This window comes from Xenopus tropicalis, chromosome 6 (assembly GCF_000004195.4).
Source record: "Xenopus tropicalis strain Nigerian chromosome 6, UCB_Xtro_10.0, whole genome shotgun sequence".
In the NCBI taxonomy this organism is placed as follows: domain Eukaryota; kingdom Metazoa; phylum Chordata; class Amphibia; order Anura; family Pipidae; genus Xenopus; species Xenopus tropicalis.
Genome location: NC_030682.2, coordinates 47634550 through 47661724, shown reverse-complemented (window position 1 = coordinate 47661724; position 27175 = coordinate 47634550). Strand labels below are relative to the sequence as shown.

The 27175-nt window shown below is 36.9% G+C and overlaps 1 protein-coding gene across 2 annotated transcripts in view; it reads left to right on the top strand.

The window, feature by feature from the left end:
• The window catches only part of top2b (DNA topoisomerase II beta), a 46388-nt gene that overhangs the window by 11260 nt on the left and 7953 nt on the right, over nucleotides 1-27175 (top strand). For both annotated transcript variants that reach the window (XM_018095006.2, XM_002932410.5), the window contains exons 4-30: nucleotides 569-632; nucleotides 1566-1711; nucleotides 2103-2200; nucleotides 8059-8271; nucleotides 8350-8523; nucleotides 11532-11633; nucleotides 11744-11881; nucleotides 12592-12730; nucleotides 13455-13612; nucleotides 13695-13820; nucleotides 13988-14098; nucleotides 14285-14390; nucleotides 14700-14809; nucleotides 14963-15055; nucleotides 15152-15266; nucleotides 16339-16460; nucleotides 16573-16721; nucleotides 17043-17274; nucleotides 18140-18274; nucleotides 19447-19647; nucleotides 19751-19946; nucleotides 20212-20303; nucleotides 20540-20695; nucleotides 21555-21638; nucleotides 24279-24473; nucleotides 25254-25392; nucleotides 26215-26379. In XM_018095006.2, coding sequence (XP_017950495.2) covers nucleotides 569-632; nucleotides 1566-1711; nucleotides 2103-2200; nucleotides 8059-8271; nucleotides 8350-8523; nucleotides 11532-11633; nucleotides 11744-11881; nucleotides 12592-12730; nucleotides 13455-13612; nucleotides 13695-13820; nucleotides 13988-14098; nucleotides 14285-14390; nucleotides 14700-14809; nucleotides 14963-15055; nucleotides 15152-15266; nucleotides 16339-16460; nucleotides 16573-16721; nucleotides 17043-17274; nucleotides 18140-18274; nucleotides 19447-19647; nucleotides 19751-19946; nucleotides 20212-20303; nucleotides 20540-20695; nucleotides 21555-21638; nucleotides 24279-24473; nucleotides 25254-25392; nucleotides 26215-26379 — 3759 coding nt within the window. The remainder of the gene's footprint in view (nucleotides 1-568; nucleotides 633-1565; nucleotides 1712-2102; nucleotides 2201-8058; nucleotides 8272-8349; nucleotides 8524-11531; nucleotides 11634-11743; nucleotides 11882-12591; nucleotides 12731-13454; nucleotides 13613-13694; nucleotides 13821-13987; nucleotides 14099-14284; nucleotides 14391-14699; nucleotides 14810-14962; nucleotides 15056-15151; nucleotides 15267-16338; nucleotides 16461-16572; nucleotides 16722-17042; nucleotides 17275-18139; nucleotides 18275-19446; nucleotides 19648-19750; nucleotides 19947-20211; nucleotides 20304-20539; nucleotides 20696-21554; nucleotides 21639-24278; nucleotides 24474-25253; nucleotides 25393-26214; nucleotides 26380-27175) is intronic.

Here is a 27175-nt window from a genome sequence, read left to right as displayed (position 1 = left end):
GCAGGTGCCATTTTGCAAAAACTGTTGTCAAGGCAAGCTGTGCATTATCCCAAAATCTTGTGTATGCACCGGAAAGGGGGACCTGATGCCTATGCACAGGCTATGCAATTACAGACAGTGGGGTCATGTGAGGAGGTCAATTACATCAAGGAAGTACAAAATGAAAGTTATTGTAGCACCTCATCCATAGAGGCGGGGAAGAAAAATATGATAGCTCAGATTTTAAGTGAGTTTATAACAGGTATGGATATATTAATACAAAGAATGGGTTTTGTGTTTAATTTAAAATTGACTTTTATTATACAGCTTTTTATTCTGGGTGATAAGTTTCCCGTAAGCAATTAATTACACACTTTTTTTTTTTTTTTTTTTTTTTTTTTAAATAGCCTTTAAGTAAGCCTTTGCTCATTCTGTGTATCACCTTACTCTCTCCTTTCCAAGTATAATGCATTATATATATACTTCATTCACTGTGAAAGTTGAATACTGATTCTGTTTATAGCACGTCATTATCCACATTTTGTAACATGCTTCTAATTTTCTTTTCACTTTTTTTCTGCTTTTGTAGTAAACGCAGCTGATAATAAACAGAGAGATAAAAATATGAACTGCATAAAAATTTCTATTGATCCGTAAGTAAAACATTCAATTTTCTCTGATCATGGTGAACAGTACAAAAAGAATACTCTTTCAAATATTAATGTACAGAAGTTACCTTTAAGTCATGTTGAACATTTTTTGATGATAGAGCTGCTTTTGTAAGTAATTGTTACTTGAAGTTCCTAAAACCTGACTGTCCCTTCTCAACCTTTCAATTTCTAACGCTAGTGGACTAGTGCTGCACAAAAATGGCAGCCCCCTCATAAAGGAAACATGGAGGATCTGATAAGTAATGTGAAAGCATTGGGCAAATTCATTTAAAGAATAATTATAAATAGCATGCAAAGGCAATGTTATGATAGATGGGAAAAAAATATTTAATTTCTGGTGTCAATATCTTTTTAAGATGGCCATACACTGGCTGACCTGCAAGGTATCAGACCAAAGTGCCATGCACACTTCCTCATCTACAGATGAGACAGTGTATCAGCAGACTAAATTTATAGGTTGGATCTACTGACTGACATACATACCTAGACAGACAGTATGGTCAAAATCAACCAAACTGCCTCACCAAATCTGCCACATATGGCAATTTTTGCATCGCTTAGTGAGTTTAAGTATCAATAATGCTGCTATAGAGCTCAGTCTACTTCAGTTATCTCTACTGAAACACCCATATGTAACATCAAGCAGTAGTATAAGTTAAGGGGGAAAAATCAGACAAGATTGAGCTACAAAACTATTTACTTGAGATTATTTTCCAGCTTCTTCAGCCTAAAATGCATTCATTCTTTTATGCTATTGGTTTGACTTTACATAACCTATGGGACAAGTGTATAAACCATCAGTTAATTACTTTTTCCCAGAGTTTTTTTCTCCTTACCTTGTTGGAAGCAATTTCTAAAGAACACTGATTCCTATTGCTGTCCGTTATTTTTAAACTCTCACATTTCTTGTTTCAGTGATTCTAACATCATCAGCATTTGGAATAATGGTAAAGGAATACCTGTGGTTGAGCACAAAGTGGAGAAAATGTATGTCCCTGCTTTAATTTTTGGCCAGTTATTAACATCAAGCAACTATGATGATGAGGAAAAGAAAGTTACAGGTAAAATGTTGCTGCAATTTCTGATGCAGCAAATCTGTTGATACCAACCCGGTGCTACGCTTGCTTCACACACATTTGAAAAGAGTTGGTGGGGGGTAATTATTAGTACAGAGAGTGCAACTGAGCTTTCTGCACTAAGATTCATATTTATTTTTTTTTAAAAAAAAACAACTTGGAAAAACCTTCCTGTTGTGTAATGCCACCTGGGGCAAGGTTCTCGCTTACATCAAAAAAGTGGATGGGTGAATAAATGTACTGCAAGCTACCTTACCTTATGTATCATTTCAAAAGCAACCATTTCTAATCAGAGCTCAAGTAGCTTACAATTTTATAGTCATAGTATAAAATTGTATCTTGAAAACGTTAAATGCTTTCTTTCCTGTCATTGCAGGAGGGCGAAATGGATATGGTGCTAAACTTTGCAATATATTCAGCACAAAATTTACTGTGGAGACAGCTTGTAAGGAATACAAGCATAGCTTTAAGCAGGTATGGATGAATCTACATTTTAGAAGAGGAAATAATTACAAAAGGAAACTTTATCCCAAAAATAACTTGATTATTTTCAAAGACATCAAATCATATTGTGTCAGTAGAAATAATAAATGTCTAGATTCCAATGTAATAGATAACTATAGTTAGTTGTCCCTCAGGTCCCAGTATTGGGACCAGTTTCAAGGTCCCAGTATGTAAAAGTAGCTGAACACATGGATATGTTGTTTGCATTCGTCTAATATGAATGCAGTCACTATGGGGCTAAGGATGGCTAAGAGCAATAATATAGTTGTGAAAACATATGTTTGCTGTTTTCCTGCTGAGGTTCCCCTTTCCTATCAACCACATTTTGGAAAGGATCGCTAGCTTATATGCATAATGCAAGTTTGCAAGATCATACCTTTAAAACCAGGTTACTATACAATACACATACTGCTTGGCTAATAAGCCAGATGTGTGCAATAAGCAGCAGTATGTATGCACTAAAGGCTGGCAACTAAGCCCTTTGTGTTTTTGAAATATACATAAAGTAATAGTGACAAGTTCTAGGAGCATGTAACTGTGCTTATGTAAAGGTGCTCGGCAATAATTCCACCCCCCCCCCCCCCCCAGCACTCCTCTTCTCACCTCCTATTGAGCCCTGACACAGCTTGAAGAACAGGGAATATGTAATGGCTATTGCAGGGCAAATATAAACAGTGCCTCAACCTATCAGTAATTTGGCATGTCCTGCAAGACCAGCATTAATTACAAAGTTCATGTTGTTAAAGCTTTGAGAATAAAGGTTATCTTGATATATATGCAGCCCCTCACATAATATTAGTCCCTCTTTGGTCCAGTATATTCTTACTGATATAAATAATAGGTTTTATAAAGCTGTTCTTTTCAACTTGTAGTGGTAGAATTGCAAGTTCTGTAGAAGTATTAGAATTAAAATGTGTCTGGAAATACACCAAATCATTACCAACATTTTACCAACTGTATTATTGGTCTTACAGGCACACGCTTGATGCCTGGGCAGATTGCATTTACCAAAAAAAACCCTTTCTTGATTCTCTGCCACCACTGGTAGCAACATAGCTGTTACCAGAGCTCATTGCAAGGTTAAATTAAAGACAGTCAGAAACCACAAAAAATCCCTCTCACCACAACATATACATGATTTGCAAAAAGTTGTTTGCAAAATTTAGGGTAATTTTTGATTTTTCCATTGGTTTGTATCTGATAGGTGCTTGTCATGCAATAAAAACAAGTTCAGTTGAATAAAAAACAGGATTATTAAAATGATAATGCAATGCTAATAGTAATGTATTGTAGTTCCTATATTTTTTTTTCTATCAAAAATTGTATTTGAATAAAATATATTTTTCAGGCTAGTAATACGTTGTGAATTCATGGTGGAATTGAAACCCAATTAGAGCCAGTTTTGTCCTATGTATTTTAGGTGACATAGTCAGTATGAAGTTAGTTGTCCTCTGGAATCTTCTTAATTAACTATGTTAGTACTTTGTTGTTTACACAGAACATAAATAATCTCTTTACTTTCTTTTACCTTCCCATTGTGGCAGTGCTGTCCCTTCCAAGTTCTTTCTGATAACAATTAGTGACAATTTAGGGCATTAACTACTTAGGCTGATTACACATAATCTTCTTGAATGCTTTCCTACCTGCAATATTGCAAACTGACAGTACATAGTTACATAGTTACATAGGGTTGAAAAAAGACCAGTGTCCATCAAGTTCAACCCATCCAAGTAAACCCAGCACACTTAACCCACACCTACCAATCTATACACTCACATACATACACTATATATACAACCACTAGTACTAACTGTAGATATTAGTATCACAATAGCCTTGGATATTCTGATTGATCAAGAACTCATCCAGGCCCCTCTTAAAGGCATTAACAGAATCTGCCATTACCACATCACTAGGAAGGGCATTCCATAACCTCACTGCCCTCACCGTGAAAAACCACCTACGCTGCTTCAAATGGAAGCTCCTTTCCTCTAATCTAAAGGGGTGACCTCTGGTGCGCTGATTGTTTTTATGGGAAAAAAGAACATCCCCCAACTGCCTATAATCCCCTCTAATGTACTTGTACAGAGTAATCATGTCCCCTCGCAAGCGCCTCTTTTCCAGAGAGAACAACCCCAACCTCGACAGTCTCACCTCATAGTTTAAATCTTCCATCCCCTTAACCAGTTTAGTTGCACATCTCTGCACTTTCTCCAGCTCATTAATATCCTTCTTAAGGACTGGAGCCCAAAACTGCACTGCATACTCAAGGTGAGGCCTTACCAGGGACCTATAAAGGGGCAAAATTATGTTCTCATCCCTTGAGTCAATGCCCTTTTTTATACAAGACAGCACTTTATTTGCTTTAGTAGCCACAGAATGACACTGCCTGGCATTAGACAACTTGTTATCAACAAAAACCCCTAGATCCTTCTCCATTAAGGAAACCCCCAACACACTCCCATTCAGTAGATAGTTTGCGTTTATATTATTTCTACCAAAGTGCATAACTTTGCACTTATCAACATTGAACCTCATTTTCCAGTTTGCTGCCCAGTTATCTAATTTTGTCAAATCGCTCTGCAAAGCGGCAGCATCCTGCATGGAACTTATAGTTTTGCACAATTTAGTGTCATCAGCAAAAATAGAAACAGTACTGTCTATGCCCACCTCCAGGTCATTAATAAACAAGTTAAAAAGCAAAGGCCCAAGGACTGAACCCTGCGGTACTCCACTAACCACACTGGTCCAATTAGAAAATGTTCCATTTACAACCACTCTTTGTACTCTATCCTTCAGCCAGTTCTCTATCCAATTACAAATATTATGTTCTAGGCCAATATTCCTTAATTTGATCATTAACCTTCTGTGAGGTACTGTATCAAACGCTTTAGCAAAGTCCAAGTAGATGACATCAACTGCCATTCCAGCATCAAGGTTCCTGCTCACCTCCTCATAAAAGGCGACTAAATTAGTCTGGCAAGATCTGTTACGCATAAAACCATGCTGGCACAAACTAATAGTATTGTGAACTGCAATGTATTCAAGTACCCTATCCCTTATTACCCCTTCCAAAAGTTTTCCTACTACTGATGTCAGACTAACAGGCCTATAGTTTTCAGGCTGAGAACGGGATCCCTTTTTAAATAACGGCACCACATTAGCAATCCGCCAGTCTCTTGGCACCATGCCAGACCTCAATGAATCCTGAAAAATTAAGTGAAGAGGTTTGGCAATCACAGCGCTCAGCTCATTTAATACCCTGGGATGAATCCCATCCGGCCCTGGACCTTTGTTTACCTTTACATGTTCAAGTCTCTTGAATTTCCTCCCGAGTGACCCATGCGCCAGTAGCTAAATTACTAGAACTGGGCATATTACAAGGGAAGCCTTCATTATCTGGCTCCTCAGATGTATAGACAGATGAAAAATAAGAGTTCAAAATTTCAGCTTTTTCCCCGTTCTCATCAACCAACTTACCCCCCCGTGATAATAAAGTTCCCACCCCTTCTTGCTTCATTTTTTTACTATTCACATAATTAAAAATAATTTAGGATTCTTTTACTCCTAGCTGCAATATCCCTTTCCATTTCTATTTTAGCTTGCTTGATAGCTTTTTTGCATGCTTTATTTGCTTCCTTGTACCTGATGAAAGTTTCTGCTGTCCCAGCTAACTTGAATGCCCTAAAAGCACGTTTTTTCTTACCAACCTCGACCCTAACACTTTTATTCAGCCATAAAGGTTTTGCTTTGCGCTGCCTCTCCTTGCTTACAAGGGGGATATACTGTTGTGTATACCTACAAAGCAATGTTTTAAAGATGTTCCATTTTCCTTCTGTGTCTAACCCCATGAAAAGCCTTTCCCAGTTGACACATTGCTGAGATGCCCTTATACTGGCAAAGTCTGCACGTCTAAAATTGAGCGTATTAGTTACTCCCTTATAGAGCTGTCTCTGCAGCATTATCTCAAAGGAGACCATGTTGTGATCACTGTTCCCCAAATGCTCACCCACACAAATGTTAGAGATGAGTTCATTATTATTAGATATTACCAGGTCCAAAATAGCGTCATTCCTAGTGGGTTCTTGAACTGCCTGAAATAAAAAGTTGTCATTTAGCATATTTACAAACCTACTAGCTTTTTCTGACTTAGCCACCCCATTACTCCAGTCAATGTCCGGATAATTAAAGTCCCCCATAACAACAACTTGACCTAGTTTTGAAGCCTCCTCCATTTGCAACAATAGTTGGGCCTCATCCCCTTCATCTATACGGGGTGGTTTATAGCATACACCAATGATCATTTTCTTTGTGACCTTCAGCCCTACAGAAATTTCTACCCAAAGAGATTCGACGTTTTCATTGGTAATGTCTTTATTACATGGCTTTAAGTCTGACTTTACGTAAAGACAAACCCCTCCACCCTTTTTAATCTCTCTGTCCCTCCTAAAAAGTGTATAACCATTTAAATTCGCAGCCCAGTCGCATTTATCATCCCACCAGGTCTCAGTGATACCTATTAAATCATAATTTTCAATACATGCAATAGCTTGCAGCTCCCCTAAGTAGGAAAACATATGTTTAGAAAAACATGTGTTGCCCCAAGTTGCCTTGCAAAGAAACTAACAAAAATGTAAAGCCGAAGTGGCACATATGGTTTCCTACTGGCGATTAATGACATTGATTTAAGTGACTAAATTCTTACATATTATACTGCACGGAAATGATCCCATTTGAACTATCAGTATTTGCAATATTTTGGGGAATATTGTAAGAACTGTGTAAAGATTCTTGTTGATTTTTTCTCTGTGGGTATATTTAGATCAACTCATTTAATGTATGAATTTATTTATGAATTTGGAAGGATATAATTCTTGTTTTTATGATTGAAATTAATTAAATGATATTTCATTAATTGTGTAGGCTCCATTATAGTGAGCATTATGGGTAACTTTCAGATCTGACGGATATCTGAAGGATATTAATTGGTTGTTAATATTAAGGCAATAAAGGTGTATTTATTTGAATATACTCTGACTGCTTCTTCCTGATAACATTGCTTAAGGTCGTCATAGGGTTCTAGCACGGCTCTCATAATGAGCCATAAAGAGCCAGTTTTGGCCTTTTCTGGTATTGCTAATTTATTGTACATCTCTTATCCCTCTTTTGTATCCTGTAGAATGGATATGTTCTTGTTTGGGAAGGAATTATATAATTATATTTAAATTAATATATAAATATATAAATATATATATATATATATATATATTGCATTATATAACGTCTTAAAAACAATACAATGTAGTTTCTTTCCTGTCATGTCTTCCACATTCTTTTCTCTTTCATTCTGTTCAGTGTTTTATCTTCCACTAAGGCATGTTTGTTTATATTTAGTTTCAGTAAAGTTGTAATAAATAAATGTAAAAAATATATAATTTGTATCTCAAAATGCTAATGCTATAAATCCGGAAGAGTTAAAACAAGGTCTCTGCCATTTTTGTGTGAGGCTTTATTCATAAGTTACTGCAATTAATGATCAAATAATTTTTAAGTTGCTTTTTTTTATCTGATCTAACAGGCTGCAACAAAAGAGCACTAACCCCTAATTTTCAGCACAAATCACATTGTTTTTGAATTAGCTGAAATGTTTAAATCTGTTAGAAGAGTTCTACTGCATATCGTTTTCCTTAAAAAGATACAACCACTTTAAAGAATGATGCCTTTAACCTGCTTTTAAAGTCATTCAGAGTGAATACAAGTGGTTTGTGCCGCTGGCAAAAAGATTATTTACTTGTAAACATTGCCAATATCTATTTTTTTTTCTCTAGACATGGACAAACAACATGTTAAAGACAACTGAACCCAAAATTAAACATTTTGATGGAGATGACTACACATGCATAACATTCCAGCCAGATTTAGCCAAGTTCCAAATGGAAAAACTGGACAAGGATACTGTGGCTCTTCTGACAAGACGAGCATATGATATTGCGGGTTCCTGCAAAGGAGTCAAAGTCTTGCTCAATGGGAAGAAGCTTCCGGTATGTTTAGCGCTCCAGTTGTCAATTATGTATTTTAACTTTAAGTCCAGCACCCAATAGTACATCTCTGTTCTGCAGGTAAATGGCTTCCGCAGTTACGTAGATCTTTACGTAAAGGACAGACTTGATGAAACTGGTGTCGCTCTTAAAGTAATCCATGAAGTTGCAAATGAAAGATGGGATGTATGTTTAACATTGAGCGAAAAGGGATTCCAACAAATCAGTTTTGTGAACAGTATTGCTACCACAAAGGTAAGTATATCATCTCTATTTTTAAACTGGAAATACCTTACACTGATCAGCCAGAAAATAAATGTAAACATGCACATGGATTTTCTTGCTAAGTAGAGCAGGGCTCTCCCATGTTTTAGAGATGCTACTTTCAAATTTGTTTGTTCTTTTGTTCTATGGTTTTCATCACTGTTGAGCCGTGAAGGCTCTTATTTAGTGAAGTACAGTCATGGCCAAAATTGTTGGCACCCCAGAAATTTTTCCAGAAAATCAAGTATTTCTCACAGAAAAGTATTGCAGTAACAAATGTTTTGCTATACACATGTTTATTCCCTTTGTGTGTATAGGAACAGAACAAAAAAGGGAGGGAAAAAAAGCAAATTGGGCATAATGTCACACAGAACTCCAAAAATGGGCTGGACAAAATTATTGGCACCCTTAACTTAATATTTGGTTGCACACCCTTTGGAAAAAATAACTGAAATCAGTCACTTCCTATAACCATCAATAAGCTTCTTACACCTCTCACTGGGAATATTGGATCACTCTTCCTTTGCAAACTGCTCCAGGTCTCTTGTTGGAAGGGCACCTTTTCCCAACAGCAATTTTAAGATCTCTCCACAGATGTTCAATGGGATTTAGAACTGGACTCATTGCTGGCCACTTCAGAACTCTCCAGCGCTTTGTTGCCATCCATTTCAGGTGCTTTTTGACGTATGTTTGGGGTCATTGTCCTGCTGGAAGACCCAAGATCTTTGACGCAAACCCAGCTTTCTGACACTGGGCTCTACAGTGCGACCCAAAATCCTTTGGTAATCCTCAGATTTCATCATGCCTTGCGCACATTCAAGGCCCCCAATGCCAGAGGCAGCAAAACGACCCGAAAACATCATTGAACCTACACCATATTTCACTGTAGGTACTGTGTTCTTTTCTTTGTAGGCCTCATTCCGTTTTCGGTAAACAGTAGAATGATGTGCTTTACCAAAAAGCTCTATCTTGGTCTCATCTGTCCACAAGATGTTTTCCCAGAAGAATTGTGGCTTACTCAAGTACATTTTGGCAAACTGTAGTCTTGCTTTTTTATGTCTCTGTGTCAGCAGTGGAGTCCTCCTGGGTCTCCTGCTATAGCGTTTCATTTAAATGTCGACGGATAGTTTTGCGCTGACAGTGATACTCCCTGAGCCTGCAGGACAGCTTGAATTTCTTTGGAACTTGTTTGGGGCTGCTTATCTACCATCCGGACTATCCTGCGTTGCAACCCTTCATCAATTTTTCTCTTTCGTCCATGCCCAGGAAGATTAGCTACAGTGCCATGGGTTGCAAACTTCTTGATAATGTTGCGCACTGTGGACAAAGGCAAATCTAGATCTCTGGAGATGGACTTGTAACCTTGAGATTGTTGATGTTTTTCCACAATTTTGGTTCTCAAGTCCTCAGACAGTTCTCTTCTCCTCTTTCTGTTGTCCATGCTTAGTGTGGCACACACAGACACACAATACAAAGACTAAGTGAACTTCTCTCCTTTTTATCTGCTTTCAGGTGTGATTTTTATATTGCCCACACCTGTTACTTGCCCCAGGTGAGTTTAAAGGAGTATTACATGTTTGAAACAATCTTATTTATCCACAATTTTGAAAGGGTGCCAATTTTGTCCAGCCCATTTTTGGAATTTTGTGTGACATTATGTCCAATTTTCTTTTTTTCCTCCCTTTTTTGTTCTGTTCCAATACACACAAAGGGAATAAACATGTGTATAGCAAAACATGTGTTACTGCAATACTTTTCTGTGAGAAATACTTGATTTTCTGGAAAAATTTCTGGGGTGCCAACAATTTTGGCCATGACTGTATGTGTATGAGCTGTAGGTGTTTTGATCAAGGAAATGACTAGGCATAACTTGCTATCTAGGTAAGATTACAATTCTATTAAAATAGTTTTAACATTTTAGTGATCATTTTGTATTCGTCCCAAAATACTGACTCTATATATACCTTTTATAGTATATCTCAGTGCCATCCAACTTCTGTGGTGCTGAGGGCTGGAATTTCTCTAGCATACATAGTGGAGGGCCGCTAATGGAAGCCAGTTTTGACCACCCCCTTTTTTTACTGCTCCCACTTCAAACCTCACCCTTGTTATCACAAGAGCTTTTAAGACCATGCCCACATTAATGGTGGTAGTGCAGCAAAAACCCAAATGGTTGGTGCTCACTGTGGGGATATTAACCATCATTCATATGTGAAAGAATTATATTTTATGTTATATTAAGACATACCCTTAAATCGATATGCCTCCTCCTCCTCCGTGGATAGCAACCCCCAGCACATAATTACACACCTTAGGGACCTTTTTATGACTATTTCCAACTGCTAACAAACTCCCTGAACAAACCCCTGTAAGGTTCACCTCCCAAAGGCAGAGTACTGCCTGTGTGTGCTATACTCTGCCTGCCCTTTGCTGCCTGTGTGTGCCATACTCTGCCTGCCCTTAACAGCCTGTGTGTGCCATGCTTTGTCTGCCCTATGCTGCCTGTCTGTGTCATACACACAGGCAGCATAGGGCAGGTAGTACATACAGTGATACAATGCTGGTACTGCTTCTACAGTCTGTCTCTGGTGTGAACAGGTAAACAATGTAGGTGCTTACAGTCTGAGTCTGAACAATGCATGGGGTGAACAATGAAGAAACTAAAAGGTGTGAACAGTACAGGGGATTACATTCTGAATCTGAGGTGTGAACCATGTAGAGGACCAGTTAATCTCAGTACTGATACATTCAAAGTTTACACAAAGGGTAAGCAGTCACAGCAACCAGACAGGTGGGGGGGGGCCACACATAGGGAGGTTGTTGGCCGCCAGATGAACAGCACTGGTATATCTCATAATGTTATTCAAATTGAAGGCTGCTTGCTAACTTGTCCTTGAAGTAGACTTGACAAAGTATCACAACTTCCACACACCCTGGATATTTTTTAGTATTGGTGGTAAAGTCACTTTATAAATTTTCCCCCATCCTCTCTATTACAGGGTGGTAGACATGTAGATTATGTAGTAGACCAAATTGTGTCAAAACTCATTGAAGTTGTGAAGAAGAAGAATAAAGCTGGAGTTTCTGTAAAGCCCTTCCAGGTGAGTTTTTAAAGTAAATGTAAAATACCCAAAAAATCCATATTTCTACATAAAATGAAATGAAAAATAGAAATATATTTCTTATGATTTCCATTTTCCCCTTTCTACAGGTGAAGAATCACGTTTGGGTTTTTGTCAACTGTTTAATAGAAAACCCAACTTTTGATTCTCAGACAAAAGAAAACATGACACTACAGCCTAAAGGTTTTGGGTCCAAATGCCAGCTGTCAGAAAAATTTTCAAAAGCGGTAATTTTGCTTATTTTTTTAAGATTTCTTTTTCTATATTGTATAAAAATGTTATAGAAAGCTGTAGTAGATTTTTGTTTTATTATGGTTTAATTTTTAATTACCAGGCCTTATCCATCTGTTTATTCTTATTAACTATGCCAAACACACATGCACTATTATTTTTTTTTTTTTTTTTTTTTTAATGAACCTATAAAAGATTTAGTCACATTAGCAGATAGGCCATTGTACTGAGGGTGACTATGAAAATATTAAAGTGAGACTGAAACATTCCTATGAAGGTCGGTTGGAATGTGTCACTGCTAAGAATGAATGGCCACCACCTTTGTCTGGGAAAGAAGTTACTTAGAGCCATCTCTGGTTCCTTCTGTCACACTGGTATAGAGGTGGTGTGATTCTCTCAGACTGCATTACAAATTTAAACTGTACTCCAGCCTTTTGAAAGTTGTTACTGCCTCAAGTGACACTACTGCTCTTGTACTTCTTGGCAATGTAAAAATGTTAAACTATCAACCTAACTACAGGGTTAGGTTGGGGTGATTTTTGTGACAGATTGTATCAGTATCACTTTAAAAAAAATATTGAAAAATAGCTGCATTCTGTAAAAAATAATTATTCTCACAAAAATGATAACACTTTTGTATTTTTTTTAATTATTTAAAAAAATATTTGTCAAGAATTTTAATTAACAATTTTTTCTATTCTTTCAGGCATCTAACTGTGGCATAGTCGAGAGTATTCTAAATTGGGTTAAATTCAAGGCCCAAACACAGCTAAATAAGAAATGCTCTTCTGTGAAACACAGTAAAATCAAAGGCATTCCCAAGCTGGATGATGCTAATGATGCAGGTAACATTTATATTAATTTAGTACAACAAAAATTAAGATTAATCTTTACACAGTGAAGGCTAAAATCTATCTTTATGAACAAGATATTAGAGCAATGTAACACAGAGTTGGTTCCAGTGCTTTAAATACAAAGCTTTTAAGCAGCCCAAAACACAATAAAGTATCTGAAACAGTATATACCTATGTATACCCTTGATGAGCAAATTAAACAGAGTTTATGCTTCCCACTTTTATAATGCACAGATCATTGTTTTGTTTTTACTATTACTAACTTCCCATCCTTCTACCTGTAATTGGGGTTACATTATGCTAAGGGTCTATCTGTGCACTGGTAATTTGAATAACTACCTTCTCCTCCATAAAAAGTTGGAAGCAGCAGTTTGGTTTTCTGTTTGTCCTGTTAAGCTCAAACATTTTTATTTAAAATTAAACAGGTAAAATGTGTGTTCAGCACAATACATGTTCATTGAACTATTAGTTGTAATATTTGTGTGTAGGTAGCCATCATAGTGCCTGATCTTGTGCTTTCAAAAAGAGCACTTCACAAAGCAACTGTGTTCAGATAAGCTATTGTTTCTTCTACTCAATGTAACTGAAGGAGTCATGGCCAGTCTTGGGTGTTCTACTGTTGAGTGCTATTGTCATACCTGCCAATAAGTGGAGCATATGAGCATTTTTAGCACAACTCCACAGATTTATAGGTTTATTTTTTTCTGTTTGGTAGGCGGAAAACATTCCCTGGACTGCACTCTGATATTAACTGAGGGAGACTCTGCCAAATCTTTAGCTGTTTCAGGCTTAGGTGTCATTGGCCGAGATCGGTACGGTGTATTCCCGCTCAGGGGAAAAATTCTCAATGTTCGAGAAGCTTCCCACAAACAGGTAAGACTGCCTTGACTTGTGATGGCTTTTTCTTCCTTTTGACTGCAATACTTTCCTTCATTGTATTTCCTTCTGTCTGCAGATTATGGAAAATGCTGAGATAAACAACATCATTAAAATAGTTGGCTTGCAGTACAAAAAAAGCTATGATGATAATGAATCCCTTAAAACCTTGCGTTATGGAAAAATTATGATAATGACAGATCAGGTAAGTTTTTTTAGGCAACTAAAATATTTGTCCTAAGCAATAGCAATGCAGTCTGTGTTTTAGTTATATATGTAATTGCTGTTACGCACACAATGGAACTTAATTTGAAAATGTTATGAAAGTATTGCCATTTGCCATTGACTGACAATTTAGTACTTTCCTCACAGGATCAAGATGGCTCGCATATCAAGGGCTTATTGATTAATTTTTTCCATCACAATTGGCCATCTCTACTGAAACATAGTTTCCTTGAAGAATTTATCACACCCATTGTTAAGGTATGGACTAAATTTGTATATCTTTTGCATTCAGGCTGTTTGATACAGACACATATGATGTGCACTTTATTAATTGTATTGCAGTCCTATCGTGCCTCTAGTCAGTGGAACAACCACACTTGTAATATCTTAGCAATTGTCTGTGCACTCAGAATGCCCACATTCATTACTTTTTTTTTTAAACAGGCTACAAAGAATAAGCAGGAGCTTTCATTCTACAGTATTCCTGAGTTTGAAGAATGGAAAAAACAAACAGAAAACCAAAAATTGTGGAAGATTAAGTATTACAAAGGTTTGTTCATAAACTAAATTTCATGTTACGTTTTAATATGCTTCAGCCTGTGGTGTTCTGTGACAGTATATAGTGCTCTTCAGCAAATAATTTTAATCAATTCTGTAAGGATGAACTTGACTTTCAAGTTCTCCTTTAAGCAGTCGCTTTAAGTTCACCTTTATGCTGTCTTGTATTTTTATCTGTTGTTACTGTGATGGGCTTGTTGAACCAAGGGGCAGCAGCACAGTAGTCCTCTCTATATTTAATGTGTATAGCTTTATAATAACCTGATTGACATTAATAATGTGTCCTCTGTTTACTGCTCAGGTTTGGGCACCAGCACTTCGAAGGAAGCAAAGGAATACTTTGCTGACATGGACAGGCACAGAATTATATTTAGATATGCAGGCCCTGAAGATGATGCAGCTATCACTCTGGTAATTTACTGACTTTTAAAGTAATAGTTCACTTTTAAAGAAACTAAGTAGAGAAATGTAATTGCTTATAAAAAAAAAAAAAGCTTTTTAGTGGAAAGCAACATATATTTTTTATTTTGTGTGTAAAATTTATGATGTGTATCTCAATCACAGGCTTTCAGCAAAAAGAAAGTAGATGACAGGAAAGAATGGCTCACAAACTTTATGGAAGACAGGCGACAACGTCGACTACACGGATTGCCCGAGGTAGAATGAAAGCTATTAACCCCAGTGTTGAGAGAAGTGTATAAGGGCAATTCTGTCTGCGGTCATCCTTCACTGTGTGCATTTTTTTTCCCACAGCAATTCTTGTACGGCACAGCTACAAAACACTTGACTTACAATGACTTCATTAACAAGGAGCTGATTCTTTTTTCAAACTCTGATAATGAGCGATCTATTCCATCTCTTGTTGATGGTAAGTAAAATTTGCAGCATACTGTGCTACTATTTTCCTTTTTTGATAGCTTACTGGCCCAGGGGTTTTCATCTTATTAAAGGGAAAATATACCCAGCTTGTAAACACTAGCATATTTGGATTGCATTATGTATAACACTATCTGGACTGCCAAAATAAATGTTATATTTAATTTTTGTTACACAGAAATATGGGATTCTTCTGATTGAGAGGAAACTATGATAGCCTATCTCTGACTTGCAGGGATCTTTACAGCCCCCCTTAAATACTTATCAACACCAGTAAAGGGAGGAGTTATGATGGGTTCCAGGACTCCGGGAAGTGTTCACTTTTATTCTTTCTCTTTAAAGGGATACTGTTATGCTTTTTATAGTGTACTTTTTATTTCTAAATTACACTGGTTACAAAGCAAATAATTCACTCTACCATTTAAAATTTTATTCTTGAGCCAACAAATGTATTTTTTTGTTTTTGTAATATTGGTGTGTAGTTTGAGCTTTCAGAAAGAGCCAGAGCTACACATTAATTCTGCTTTCAGTTAACCTATTGGTTCTCCTGCTCCAATGTAACTGGAGGAGTCCCAAGCGGGACTTGGATTTCTTACTATTGAGAGCTATTCTGATATCTACTGGGAGCCTCTATCTTGCTTCCTTCCCATTGTTCTGCTGATCGGCTGCTGGGAGGGGGTTGATATCAGGGGTGATATCACTCCAACTTGCAGCGCAGCAGTAAAGTGTGACTGAAGTTTATCAGAGCACTGGTCACATATTTGAAAATAAAAATAATCTTTGTTTTTGAAAAACATATTTTAATGCAGGATTCTGCTGGAGAAGATCTCTTAACTGATGCTTTTTGAAAAAAACATGTTTTCCCATGCAAAAAGTACTCTGTCCTCTGGTGTCTCTGGCTTTTACTTGCATCCTTTTAACCCCTTCCCCTTCAAAGGAATACCCACCTCTCTGGCCACCCAGTAAGCCCTTTAGTTTTCAATCTGAAATGCTACAGGTAATTTTAGTGCTCAGATTGCAAATATTTCAGTCTGTCCTCTTGTTTCTATTTTTCGACTTGTTAGGTTTAAAGCCTGGGCAAAGAAAAGTTCTGTTTACTTGTTTTAAAAGGAATGATAAACGGGAAGTCAAGGTTGCTCAGCTGGCTGGTTCTGTTGCTGAAATGTCCGCTTACCACCATGGAGAGGTAAGCACAAGAGTGCCTTTTCATTTTTTTATTTTATTTTTTTTTTTTTTTTACATTTTAGCAAATGGAAAAAAAAAAAAGAAAATACACTCAACATTTTTTTTTTCTTTAGCAAGCCTTGATGATGACAATAGTAAATCTTGCCCAGAACTTTGTGGGAAGTAACAATGTGAGCTTGCTGCAGCCCATTGGTCAGTTTGGTACTCGACTCCATGGTGGAAAGGATGCTGCCAGCCCTCGTTATATATTCACAATGTTAAGGTAATAGTTCTGTGCTATGGACAGGTGGTAAACTGTATGTACCTTATTCAAAATATCTTTTGCAGGTAATATACATTTCACTATTCAAAAGTTCCTGTGACTGAACAGTATTTACAGTTTAAATATATTTGACATTTGCAAATAATGTATAAGGGCTCACATAAAAATTCAGTCTGAGATTAGGAGACCATTACGTAGTGCTCTTGGCACTCTTGGTCTAAACATATTTATTTACTGTACAGCCTATATTATAGTGATTAGCATCTGCTTGTTAAACTAGTTAGCATCTGCTTGCTCTTATAATGTTTTTCTGTATTACAGTCCTCTAGCAAGATTGCTCTATCCATCTGTGGATGATAACCTTTTGAAGTTCCTTTATGATGATAACCAGCGAGTAGAACCAGAGTGGTACATTCCTATTATACCCCTGGTTTTAGTTAATGGAGCAGAAGGAATCGGTACTGGATGGGCTTGTAAACTGCCCAATTATGACACAAGAGAAATTGTCAATAATGTGAAGAGAATGCTGGATGGTCTTGATCCTTATCCATTGGTAACTAAACAAAGTTAACTGCTTGTACTGTGTCTTATTACTGTGCTGTTATTATGAAATATTAAGGTTCTTATGTTATTGAAATACATAAAGCAAAAATTAGTGAAATTAACAATTAATAGTAATGATTTTTTTTTCTTTAAAGTGTATATTCATGAGATTCCACAACACAAACATTAGATTAGTTGCCTGCTTTAAATCTTTGCTACCGCAAGTGATTCCTCTTCTGTGAATGTTTTCCCACTGTCAATAAAGTTAATCGCCTATGGGGAAAAAATATGTGGCACTTTGTATTTCAAAAGTTGCCTCTCGAGGAAACTTGGGCGACTGAAAAAAAATGAAGTGCCATATATATTTTTCCACAGATGATTTACTTTATTGCTGGTGGGAAAGCACTTTTAGTCTCCAGCAGTAGCAAAGATTTGTCATGGGTGACTAATCTCCCCGTGTGCCAGTATCCTTAAGGTGGCACCAGACTGAGACAGCAGCTTATTGGCCCATGTATGGGATCCTCTCTTGCCTGCCCAGCCAATTTTAGGTCAGTCCTTTTCACAATCACTAGGTAGGTACACTAAGGTTACAACTTTCTAATCACGTTAAACATATACAAGAAAATTGCAGCATGCACGAATTTGCAAACAGGGAAATAGTTAATTGGCAAATTATTTGTTACATAGGGAAAAGACTTGAAACATTTTAAATTGCAGGGATGCCTTGGTGATTGTGTTTGTGTGTGTGTGTGTGTGTGTGTGTGTATGTATATATATATCCCCAATTCTATAACAGCAGGAGAGGTAAAAGTTTGCCAAGCTTTGGTTTTTAATATATTATTTTTTCATTCAATTTTCATTTATTTGTTCAACAGCTTCCAAGCTACAAGAATTTTAAAGGTACGATTCAGGAACTGGGACAGAATCAGTATGCAATGAGTGGTGAAATATATGTGCTGGACCGGAACACAATTGAAATCACAGAACTTCCTGTCAGGACATGGACCCAGGTTTGTATAGATAGATTTCTTCATTATTATTTGTTTGCAAATGGGAAAAAAAGAATATTATGAATTTCATCTATATTTTTAAGTACAATAGTTGGCTTCTCTTTGACCACCTTGCTTTGGCTAAACTTCAATACCAGAAGACTAAATCTGTACTGTACATAATTATGTTTTTGGATTAAAAAAAAAAGTTTATATTGTGGTTAAATTCTGAAACATTCTTTGAAAGATTCTAAATAGTATAATATCAAGAGTGTGCAAGGGTTAAAAGGAATCCCAAACACCACTGATTTTTTTTATTTTACCAAGTTTATTGTGAACTTAATAATCTTATGGTGTTGAAGTTTAGCCATAGCAACTTACTTAACTTTTATCAATATAGTAGTGCAGGCAGAAATGCTGCAGTAAAAATGCCTTAAAGGAAAAGTAACACTAAAAATGTTTAAGTAAAAAATCTATTCTACCCTGCTCCAATAATTGCCCTATCCTGCACACAATTTATTATTTTGAATGCTCTATTAGAAAATACCTGCTAAAACTTGGCTTCCGGTCATTTGAAATAAGGTGATACGGCGATGCATGGCAGAATCCACTATGCGACGATCGATTGATCGATCCTAGCCCGACTCTTTCCTATACAGAAGGAGTATAGGTTGTGACCATCTTGCCTCTTCCCTGACCATAGTAGTGCAAGAATATCTTTCCTTCATTTGTAAATGCCTAGGTGCTCATTGGCATGTGCTAGAACTAAAGGTGGCATTGTATGCTCAGATGAGAATACCAAAAGCAACACAATTTAAAGAAACCATAACCTTTAGTGCTCATGTATATTGCATAAGAGCTATTGGTGGTTTATGTAAGGCATAACAGTAACAATAACTGCTCATTTAGCCAAATGTTGCCAAACCCTCTCTGAAATGAATGAAATCTAGGCTATATCTAGCTATACGTATGTTATTTATCAATGCAGTGTATTTGAAGTGACTATAGTGCCCAGTAATTTGGTAGGAGTTTTTGCAGAATTAGTCTCCTGACTGGCAGCACTTTACACTATGTTGCCTATGTCCCCCTGTACCAGGTAAAAGTGATAGAATTCTAAAGAGAAAAAAATACATTGGGTGTGGGGTCAACAATCATACCCACAGTATCTAAATCTTTGTTTTATCTCTTGGTAGGTTTACAAAGAACAAGTGCTGGAGCCCATGCTCAATGGAACCGAGAAAACACCATCGTTAATCTCTGATTACAAAGAGTATCATACAGACACAACTGTAAAATTTGTTGTCAAAATGACAGAAGAAAAGTTGGCACAGGCAGAAGCTGCTGGCTTGCATAAAGTCTTTAAACTTCAAACAAGTCTTACTTGCAATTCTATGGTAAATCAATATGTTTTACCATCTGTAATATTTTCTTGCATTTTTAGATATCTATCTCTCTATCTATCTAATTTTATTGGTATATATTTTTACTTTTTTTCAGGTATTATTTGACCACATGGGCTGTCTAAAGAAATATGAAACCGTGCAGGACATTCTGAAGGAATTTTTTGATCTCCGGTTAAATTACTACACCCTGCGCAAAGAATGGCTGATAGGAATGTTGGGAGCTGAAGCTGCAAGACTGAACAACCAAGCCCGGTTTGTCCTGGAGAAGATACAAGGCAAAATCTCTATAGGTATGTGCCACCAGTATTTTGTATTGGTTTAAACAGTCTAATTTGGTGCTGATTATATTTTCAAAAAGTAAAGTGGACTGTTGCTGGCATCAATGGTCTTCAGCTTCAGGGTTATTGTTAGGTCTGAATCTTTTTCTGCCAGACCAGTACTACTTATATATAGGTTGTGACCAAACATTTCTTGAGTTTTAGAATGGTACAGAAAATAGATATTTATTACAAATAAAGTATCTAACTATATCTTTTTTTTCTTTTCAATTTTAAGAGAACAAAACCAAAAGAGATCTAATTCAGATGTTGGTGCAGAAAGGATTTGAGTCAGACCCTGTGAAAGCTTGGAAGGAGGCACAAGAAAAAGTAGGTGCCACTTAAAACATTTACCAGTAAAGATATCAAAGATTTTTTTTATATTTAATTTATGACATTTTTGTCTTGTGTGTACAAATAAACATAGTGAAGCTTGCTGCTGTACAAATAAAAACAATGGGGACAGTAGTAGCAAGCTTTACGCCAGATTACAAAATATTTGACAGGTTCCCAAAACTTTAGAGAATATATATCCAGGAAATAAACATAACTGATATTTTTTTTAGGCAACAGAGGAGGATGACCTTCAAGATCCGAATGAAGACAATTCATCCGACTCTGGCACTGGATCAGGACCGGATTTTAACTACATTCTCAATATGTCTCTCTGGAGCCTTTCAAAGGAAAAAGTAGATGAGCTTGTCAGACAGAGGGATATAAAGGTATACATTAAACATATGCTGTCTTTCATTGTGTTCTTAATGGACCTGTAACAACAACAAATGAATTTAAAAACAATATACTGTTGCCCTACCTTGGTAAAAGAAAAAAAAAGTGTGCTTGCTTCATAAAGGTTACTAAGTTTTATTTAAATAAGCTGCTGTGTAGCCATTAGGGCAGCCATTAATATTGAAATAAGACTATATGGGCACACATTTGCATAGCACGTAATTGTTTTAATTCTTATGCAGAAAGAAAAACAGGCACTATAGTATGCATCAACATAAAAAAAGATAATTGCAAAGAAGTAATTTATGCGTGTAAACAATATAACATTGGGATTTTTTGCTGGTCTTGATAAAGGTCCAGTAATGCCCAGACCATGCTAATAAAAAAAGCAACCCAAAGTTGTTCTGCCACCATGATACAAAATATTTATTTGCTAAAATGTGGCTCTAAAAATATTTAAAAAATGAGGGCTGAATATTTTTGCAAAAAATGGTTATCCATACATTGTTTTTCTAGCAAATGAATGAATGATGAATAGTTTTGCAAGGCGCTGTATCATTTTCACTTTGTGTCACTGGGCTTTCAAAATTAAATACAAAATTAAGTGTACTGTTTTTTTAAGCATCTTCCTTGCAACACTCAGATTTGAACTGTCACAATTTGCAGGAAATAAATGGAGGGACACTCCAGCTACAATGGAATTCTGCCCATATCTGCTATAAATTTTATTTAATTACTGCTTTGGCAGTAACAAGCAGTCTAATGCCCAATTTTCCCAGTAGAACATATATGCAGTCTGAGGAAAATTGTGTTCTCCCTTAGAGAAAAAAAAATCATGCATGTGTGTTTCAGAGCAAAGAACTGAATGACCTCAAGAGGAAGTCTCCGCCTGATCTGTGGAAGGAAGACTTGGCAGCTTTTGTTGAAGAGCTAGACGTATGTATACTATTTTTATGGTATAAATAAGTCCTTCTATTGTGTATTCCATAATAAGTGCTTCTCAACAGGTTATAGACCCCGTGCCGGCTGTAAAGAATACAAATACATAGACGAATGACCCAGAGAGCACACCGTATCTTAATGCTTCATAGTAGCATATTTATTTGTGGAGACATTATTGCACAACATATTTCACCTTTAAGTTATCTTTTGGTATGTCATAAAATGGCCAATTCTGACCAACTTTTCAATTAGTTTGATAATTATTTATTTTTTATAGTTTTTAAATTATGTGCCTCCTTCTTCTAAACCTTTTGCAGCTTTCAAATGGGGGTCCCTGACCCCTGAGCCAAAAAACTTTTTCTCTGTGAGGCTACAATTTTATTGTTATTGTTACTTTATATTATTTTTCTATTCAGGCCCTCTCCTATTCATACACCAGTCTCTCCTTCAAACCACACCCTGGTTGCTAAGGTAATTTGGATTCTAGCAACCAAATAGCATCTGAAACTCCAAGCTGGAGAGCTGCCGAACAAAAACTGAAATAATTAAAAAAAACTACATCGTACTAAGTTAACTCAAAGGTGGACAACCCCTTTATCGGCCTTCCTGAGGATTTATTATCTTAACATTCATGTTAAAATTTGGCATTTTATTTCAAGCACCTTTGATTTCTTGTTAAAGCTCCCCTTGGTGAAAATGATTATAGATTATTTAATTAAATAATCTGCTAATCCAGTGCTAAATACTTATGATACTCATCTATTATCTACATACAGCCTTTTGGAGGGGCTTTGCACTTTCCCATGCATTGTAATATAGTAAATGCAAAAGATATTTGCTTCCTTCCCTGTATTAATCATGGACAGAATAGTAGTGCAGTGCTTAACATTTCTGCCTTGCTGTGCTGGGGTCCAAGTTTTGACTTTAGCCAGGGCACTGTCTGCTAGAGGTAAATTCTTCCCATGCATTCCAAAGAAACCTATCTTTAAATTTAGGCCAGTTTAGGAGATTGTATACTTTACTGGGGCAAGGAGTGATGTGACTGTGTGACTGTTGTATAATCTCTGTAAAATACAGCAGTATATATCTGTGCTATGTAATTATGCATTTGCATTTTTTAAGGGGGTAAATTAGTCTTATGAAGAAATATTCACCTACTTTGTGATTTACAATATATAGTAGTGAGGAGTCTAAAGCAACAGGACTTTGGACAGGACTGTGATTTTCTCATCCAAGAGGATTAGTGGTCAGACTTTTCAGGATTACTCGGCAAGTATAGTTGGGTTGGACTTTATCGCTACTAAGTATTTTTGTATTATAACGTATATACTCAAGTATAAGCCGAGGTACCTAATTTTACCTAAGAAAACAGGAAAAACGTATTGACTCGAGTATAAGCCTAGGGTGGGAAATTGCAGCGGGTACAGGGTCCTGTGACACATTAACCAGGGGTGTTAATAGTGTGCGCGCTAACGGGTACATTCTAGCCTGTCGGTTTGGTTGGGGCAGTGAGAATCCCTAGCAGGGGACAGTGTCAGACTGGGGTGCCTGGGGCACACCAGAAAACATCAACATAGGGGCTCACCAGATCCCACCAGAACAATGCGTAAACAAGCAGGGCCAGCTCATCAAAATGTGGCATAAAGTGAAAAGGAAAGGCTGAGGGCCCCAATCTCATAGAACAGCGCTAAAAATTTTAAACCAGTAATATCATTACAGAAATTGATTTACAACACATCAATCCCAAACATTAACCACTCTGACATGACAGTAACCACTGTTAGACTGGCACACTAGAGGCCCACCACAGGTTCCCTAATTAAATATGAAAAACCACCAGTCAGATTAAAAAATATTAGCTCAGGATTTTAAGCAGAATTTAAATAGTAACTACTGATCAGGTACAGCACAGACAGATTTTACACAACCGCACAACCTGAAATTTTAGCCAAAGTATATACATTTAATGCAAAATGAGAGGACCTTAAAACTAACTAGTCAAAAGAGCTGCTTTCATCCCACCTCCTAAGCTTAACCTGTCAGCTCCAAAATTTATTTAGGCAAAGAACGCTTACTTTTTTTTTATCAAGAGGGAGCTTGCTAACACTCCCACTGCATCCCTGGTTACGTTTCTCTAGGACAGCTGATAAAATAAATAGTGCAGTGCAGAGCTAAGTGCATTACTTCCGGCAGCCCTTATGGTCATCCTTCATTTCCATATGAGCGCTGCTCCTTCCCTGCTCTGTCAGCCTCCAGTGACGCTGTTGCCGACACTCTGCAATTTATTGCCAAACAGATTAGCTGGGGCCTGTTAAGAACAGAGCACTTATCCAAACTAAGAGTTGGACATGCGGTGCACATTCTACACAGAGTATGCTGAGTTCAGAGTTGCGTGTGGTTCAACTAGGTAAGCCAGTGGGCCAGTCCGACCCTGGCAGGGGGTTACACAAACGGGGTCTGGAGGGAACCATGTCACCCGACTCGAGTATAAGCCGAGGGTGACTTTTTCAGCACATTTTGGGTGCTGAAAAACTCTGCTTATACTCGAGTATATACGGTAATTATTCTTCTTTGCAGTTTCTTCTCCCTCATGCACAGGTTTTATACTTACTTCTGTTCTTTATTTTATTGCAGAGAGTGGAAGCTCAAGAAAAAGAAGATGTCTTAGCAGGGTTTGCAGGCAAAGCAATAAAAGGCAAAATTGGAAAACCCAAAATGAAGAAATTACAGCTTGAGGAGACTTTGCCATCTCTTTACGGCAGAAGAGTAGAGCCACAAATCAGTGCAATGAAAGCAGATGCCAGCAAAAAGATGCTAAAGAAAAAGAAGGTGAGGCTACTTGCTAACAGGATTACCTTGCAGTGGCTGTATCTTTGGGACTCATATTTTTGTGTTAAAAATAAATAAGGTACAAGATTTTGTAACAGACTTGCTATACAAAATATAGCAACGTATGGGCCAGCAAATAAGTTACATCATATCTGGGCCTCACTGAATACATATTTTCCATTAAACTAATGACTATTGACTGTTGTATACTCCTCCTTTACATGCTACATGCTGTGAGTCTGTTTTTAAGGCTGTTGTCTCCATGTATTCTTTATTAGTGCCCTGTGTGGATAGAAGGCCACAGACGAGGGAGTGTTGCCTGGTGTATATTTTCCCCTGATGTGCAGTTCTTGCTTAAACAGGCTAGGGTTTTGTGTCTGACAGCTGAGAAATGTCTCTGTTAGCCATTAATGGATTAGCATTACACAATACAAAAATATTGTTTGTAGCAATAATACTTTTTCTAGTGACTGAAACAGATTTTATAACACCTTGGTTCTAAAGTATGTAAAACCCCAGCATGTTTCTCCTATGTATTTCACAGGTTTCAAGCCTCTTTGTTTCTGTAGAATGTTTCACAGTTTTTTGCCCAAAGTAAACTGCACATATTTAGATATCGCTGTGCACATGTTCAGCTTCCTGACATGCAGGACATTGCAATTGTCTCCTGCTGAAATACACCACACACCTGCACCAAAGTGTCTCTGCTGCCAAAATAATCTGTCTCAGCATTTCTTTGTTCTAGAGAATTCACTGTTGTATTTTACAAATTGTTTTAAGGGTGAAATTGACTCTATTGCACTGAAAATGGAATTTGATGAGGAGTTTAGCTCGGCACCAGCAGAGGGAGGAGCTGAAGATTCCATGAATACCACTCCTGTAAAACCTGTAAAGCCCAAGAGAGAAAGAAAAGAACCAGGTAGGTGCCTGAGCACATGGGTCCATTCCTGGAAGTCCAAACATTTTGAGTGAATATAACTTTTTTAAAATAAATTTAAATGATATTGGTGTTTGGTTTTCCAGAATTTGTAAGACTTCTAACCCAATACACCTGTATATAAAGTTATTAGTGTTAACTTTCTAGCCCTGTTTAACAGTTAAGCACTGAATATTGCATTTTCATAGAGGGAATTAATAGTCAAAGCTTTCACACGTCAACTCCCATATCTGTGAAGTAATTCAGAATTACAAAGAACATAGATGATTATTTATATTCACAAGTAATATTGTTTCATGTTTTACATCTCATAGAAAGATTGGTTGAGTTTTGTAGCAAGTGAACCATGTAACTTCCTGGTTTTTAACTGAAGCCCAGTAGTTTTAGTTAAGGAGATTGCCAGACATAGCAGCCATATTTTTGTACTCCAGGCTGCAGTTGTTGTTGCTACACATTGGTGTTTTAACATGATCTAGCTTTTGTTTAAGGTTTACTGTCAGTCTGGCTTTTAGGCAGACATTGGCATTATACATTTTTACTAAAGTCCTATAAACGAGGCGGTCTTATAAAGAGGATTACTATAAAAGTTTATTTCCTAGCACAGCACTTTTTCAGCTAACTTAAAATAGGATCTGCAGTGTTCCCTATCCTTCATAGAGAGAGAGAGAGAGACTCTCCTTTTTTGCTGAATGGAAAACAGGTGCATATTAACTATATACCAGTGGTCAGTAAAATGAAATACAGTGAGTTGTAGTTTTCCGAATATACTTTGATTTGCTCATAGTGACTTTTTTTTTATTTGAGGTCCTCGAGCCAAAAAGACTGTATTAACACCCAAGTCATCAACCAAGAAAGGGAAGAAGCGAAACCCTTGGTCAGACAATGAGTCAAAATCAGACAGTGACCTGGAAGAAGCTGAGGCAGAGCCTGTGGTCATTCCTCGGGACTCTCTCCTAAGGAGAGCAGCTGGTATGTATCATGGAAATATGGGGGCACATCTCTGCAACACAATATTGCTTTCCAGGATATTTAAATTTATACCATTTTTTATAATCTTGAGGGGGTGATTTGTTAACAGTCAAGTATGAATTTTTTTAGCGTAAAAAATCTAATTCAAGTTATGGTTCGAAAACTTATTTTATCGTATTAAGTGCAAAAAAACCTGAAAACTCGAATATAAAAATTCACCATCTAAAAGCTTGTGAGTTTCTAACCAAGACAACTGGAGTTGTCGTAGGCAAAGTCAAGCAATATTCTCAAACTTGAAGTTTTTGAGTTTTTAGAGCTCAAAAACTAGAAAAATATGAGAGATTTGAGTTTTCTATTTCCTTATGAATAAATAAGCGCCCTTTTGATATGCGAGTTTATTCGATTTAGAGAAACACAAATTTACAAGCTCAAAAACTGATAAAAAAAAAGCCCACAAAGAAATGCATTGAACAAAGTAAACTGGTTCTGCATGTACTGAAATTTTATATAATTTTGGGTTTTTTTGTGAATATGAAGGCTTCCCTCAAAGTATTTTGTGTGATACAACAAAAATCACACCATACTTTTCCCCTTTCTACATCAGTCAGAAAGGCTAGGAGGTAAGTGACTATAGTTCATGGAGCGAGCCTAACAACTTGGCACCCCCAGGGATTACACCTTTCTTTCACCTTTAAAGGAACAGTAACACCAAAAAATTAAAGAGTTTTAAAGTAAAAGAAATATAATGTACTGTTGCCCTGCACTGGTAAAACTGGTGTGTTTGCTACAGTAACAC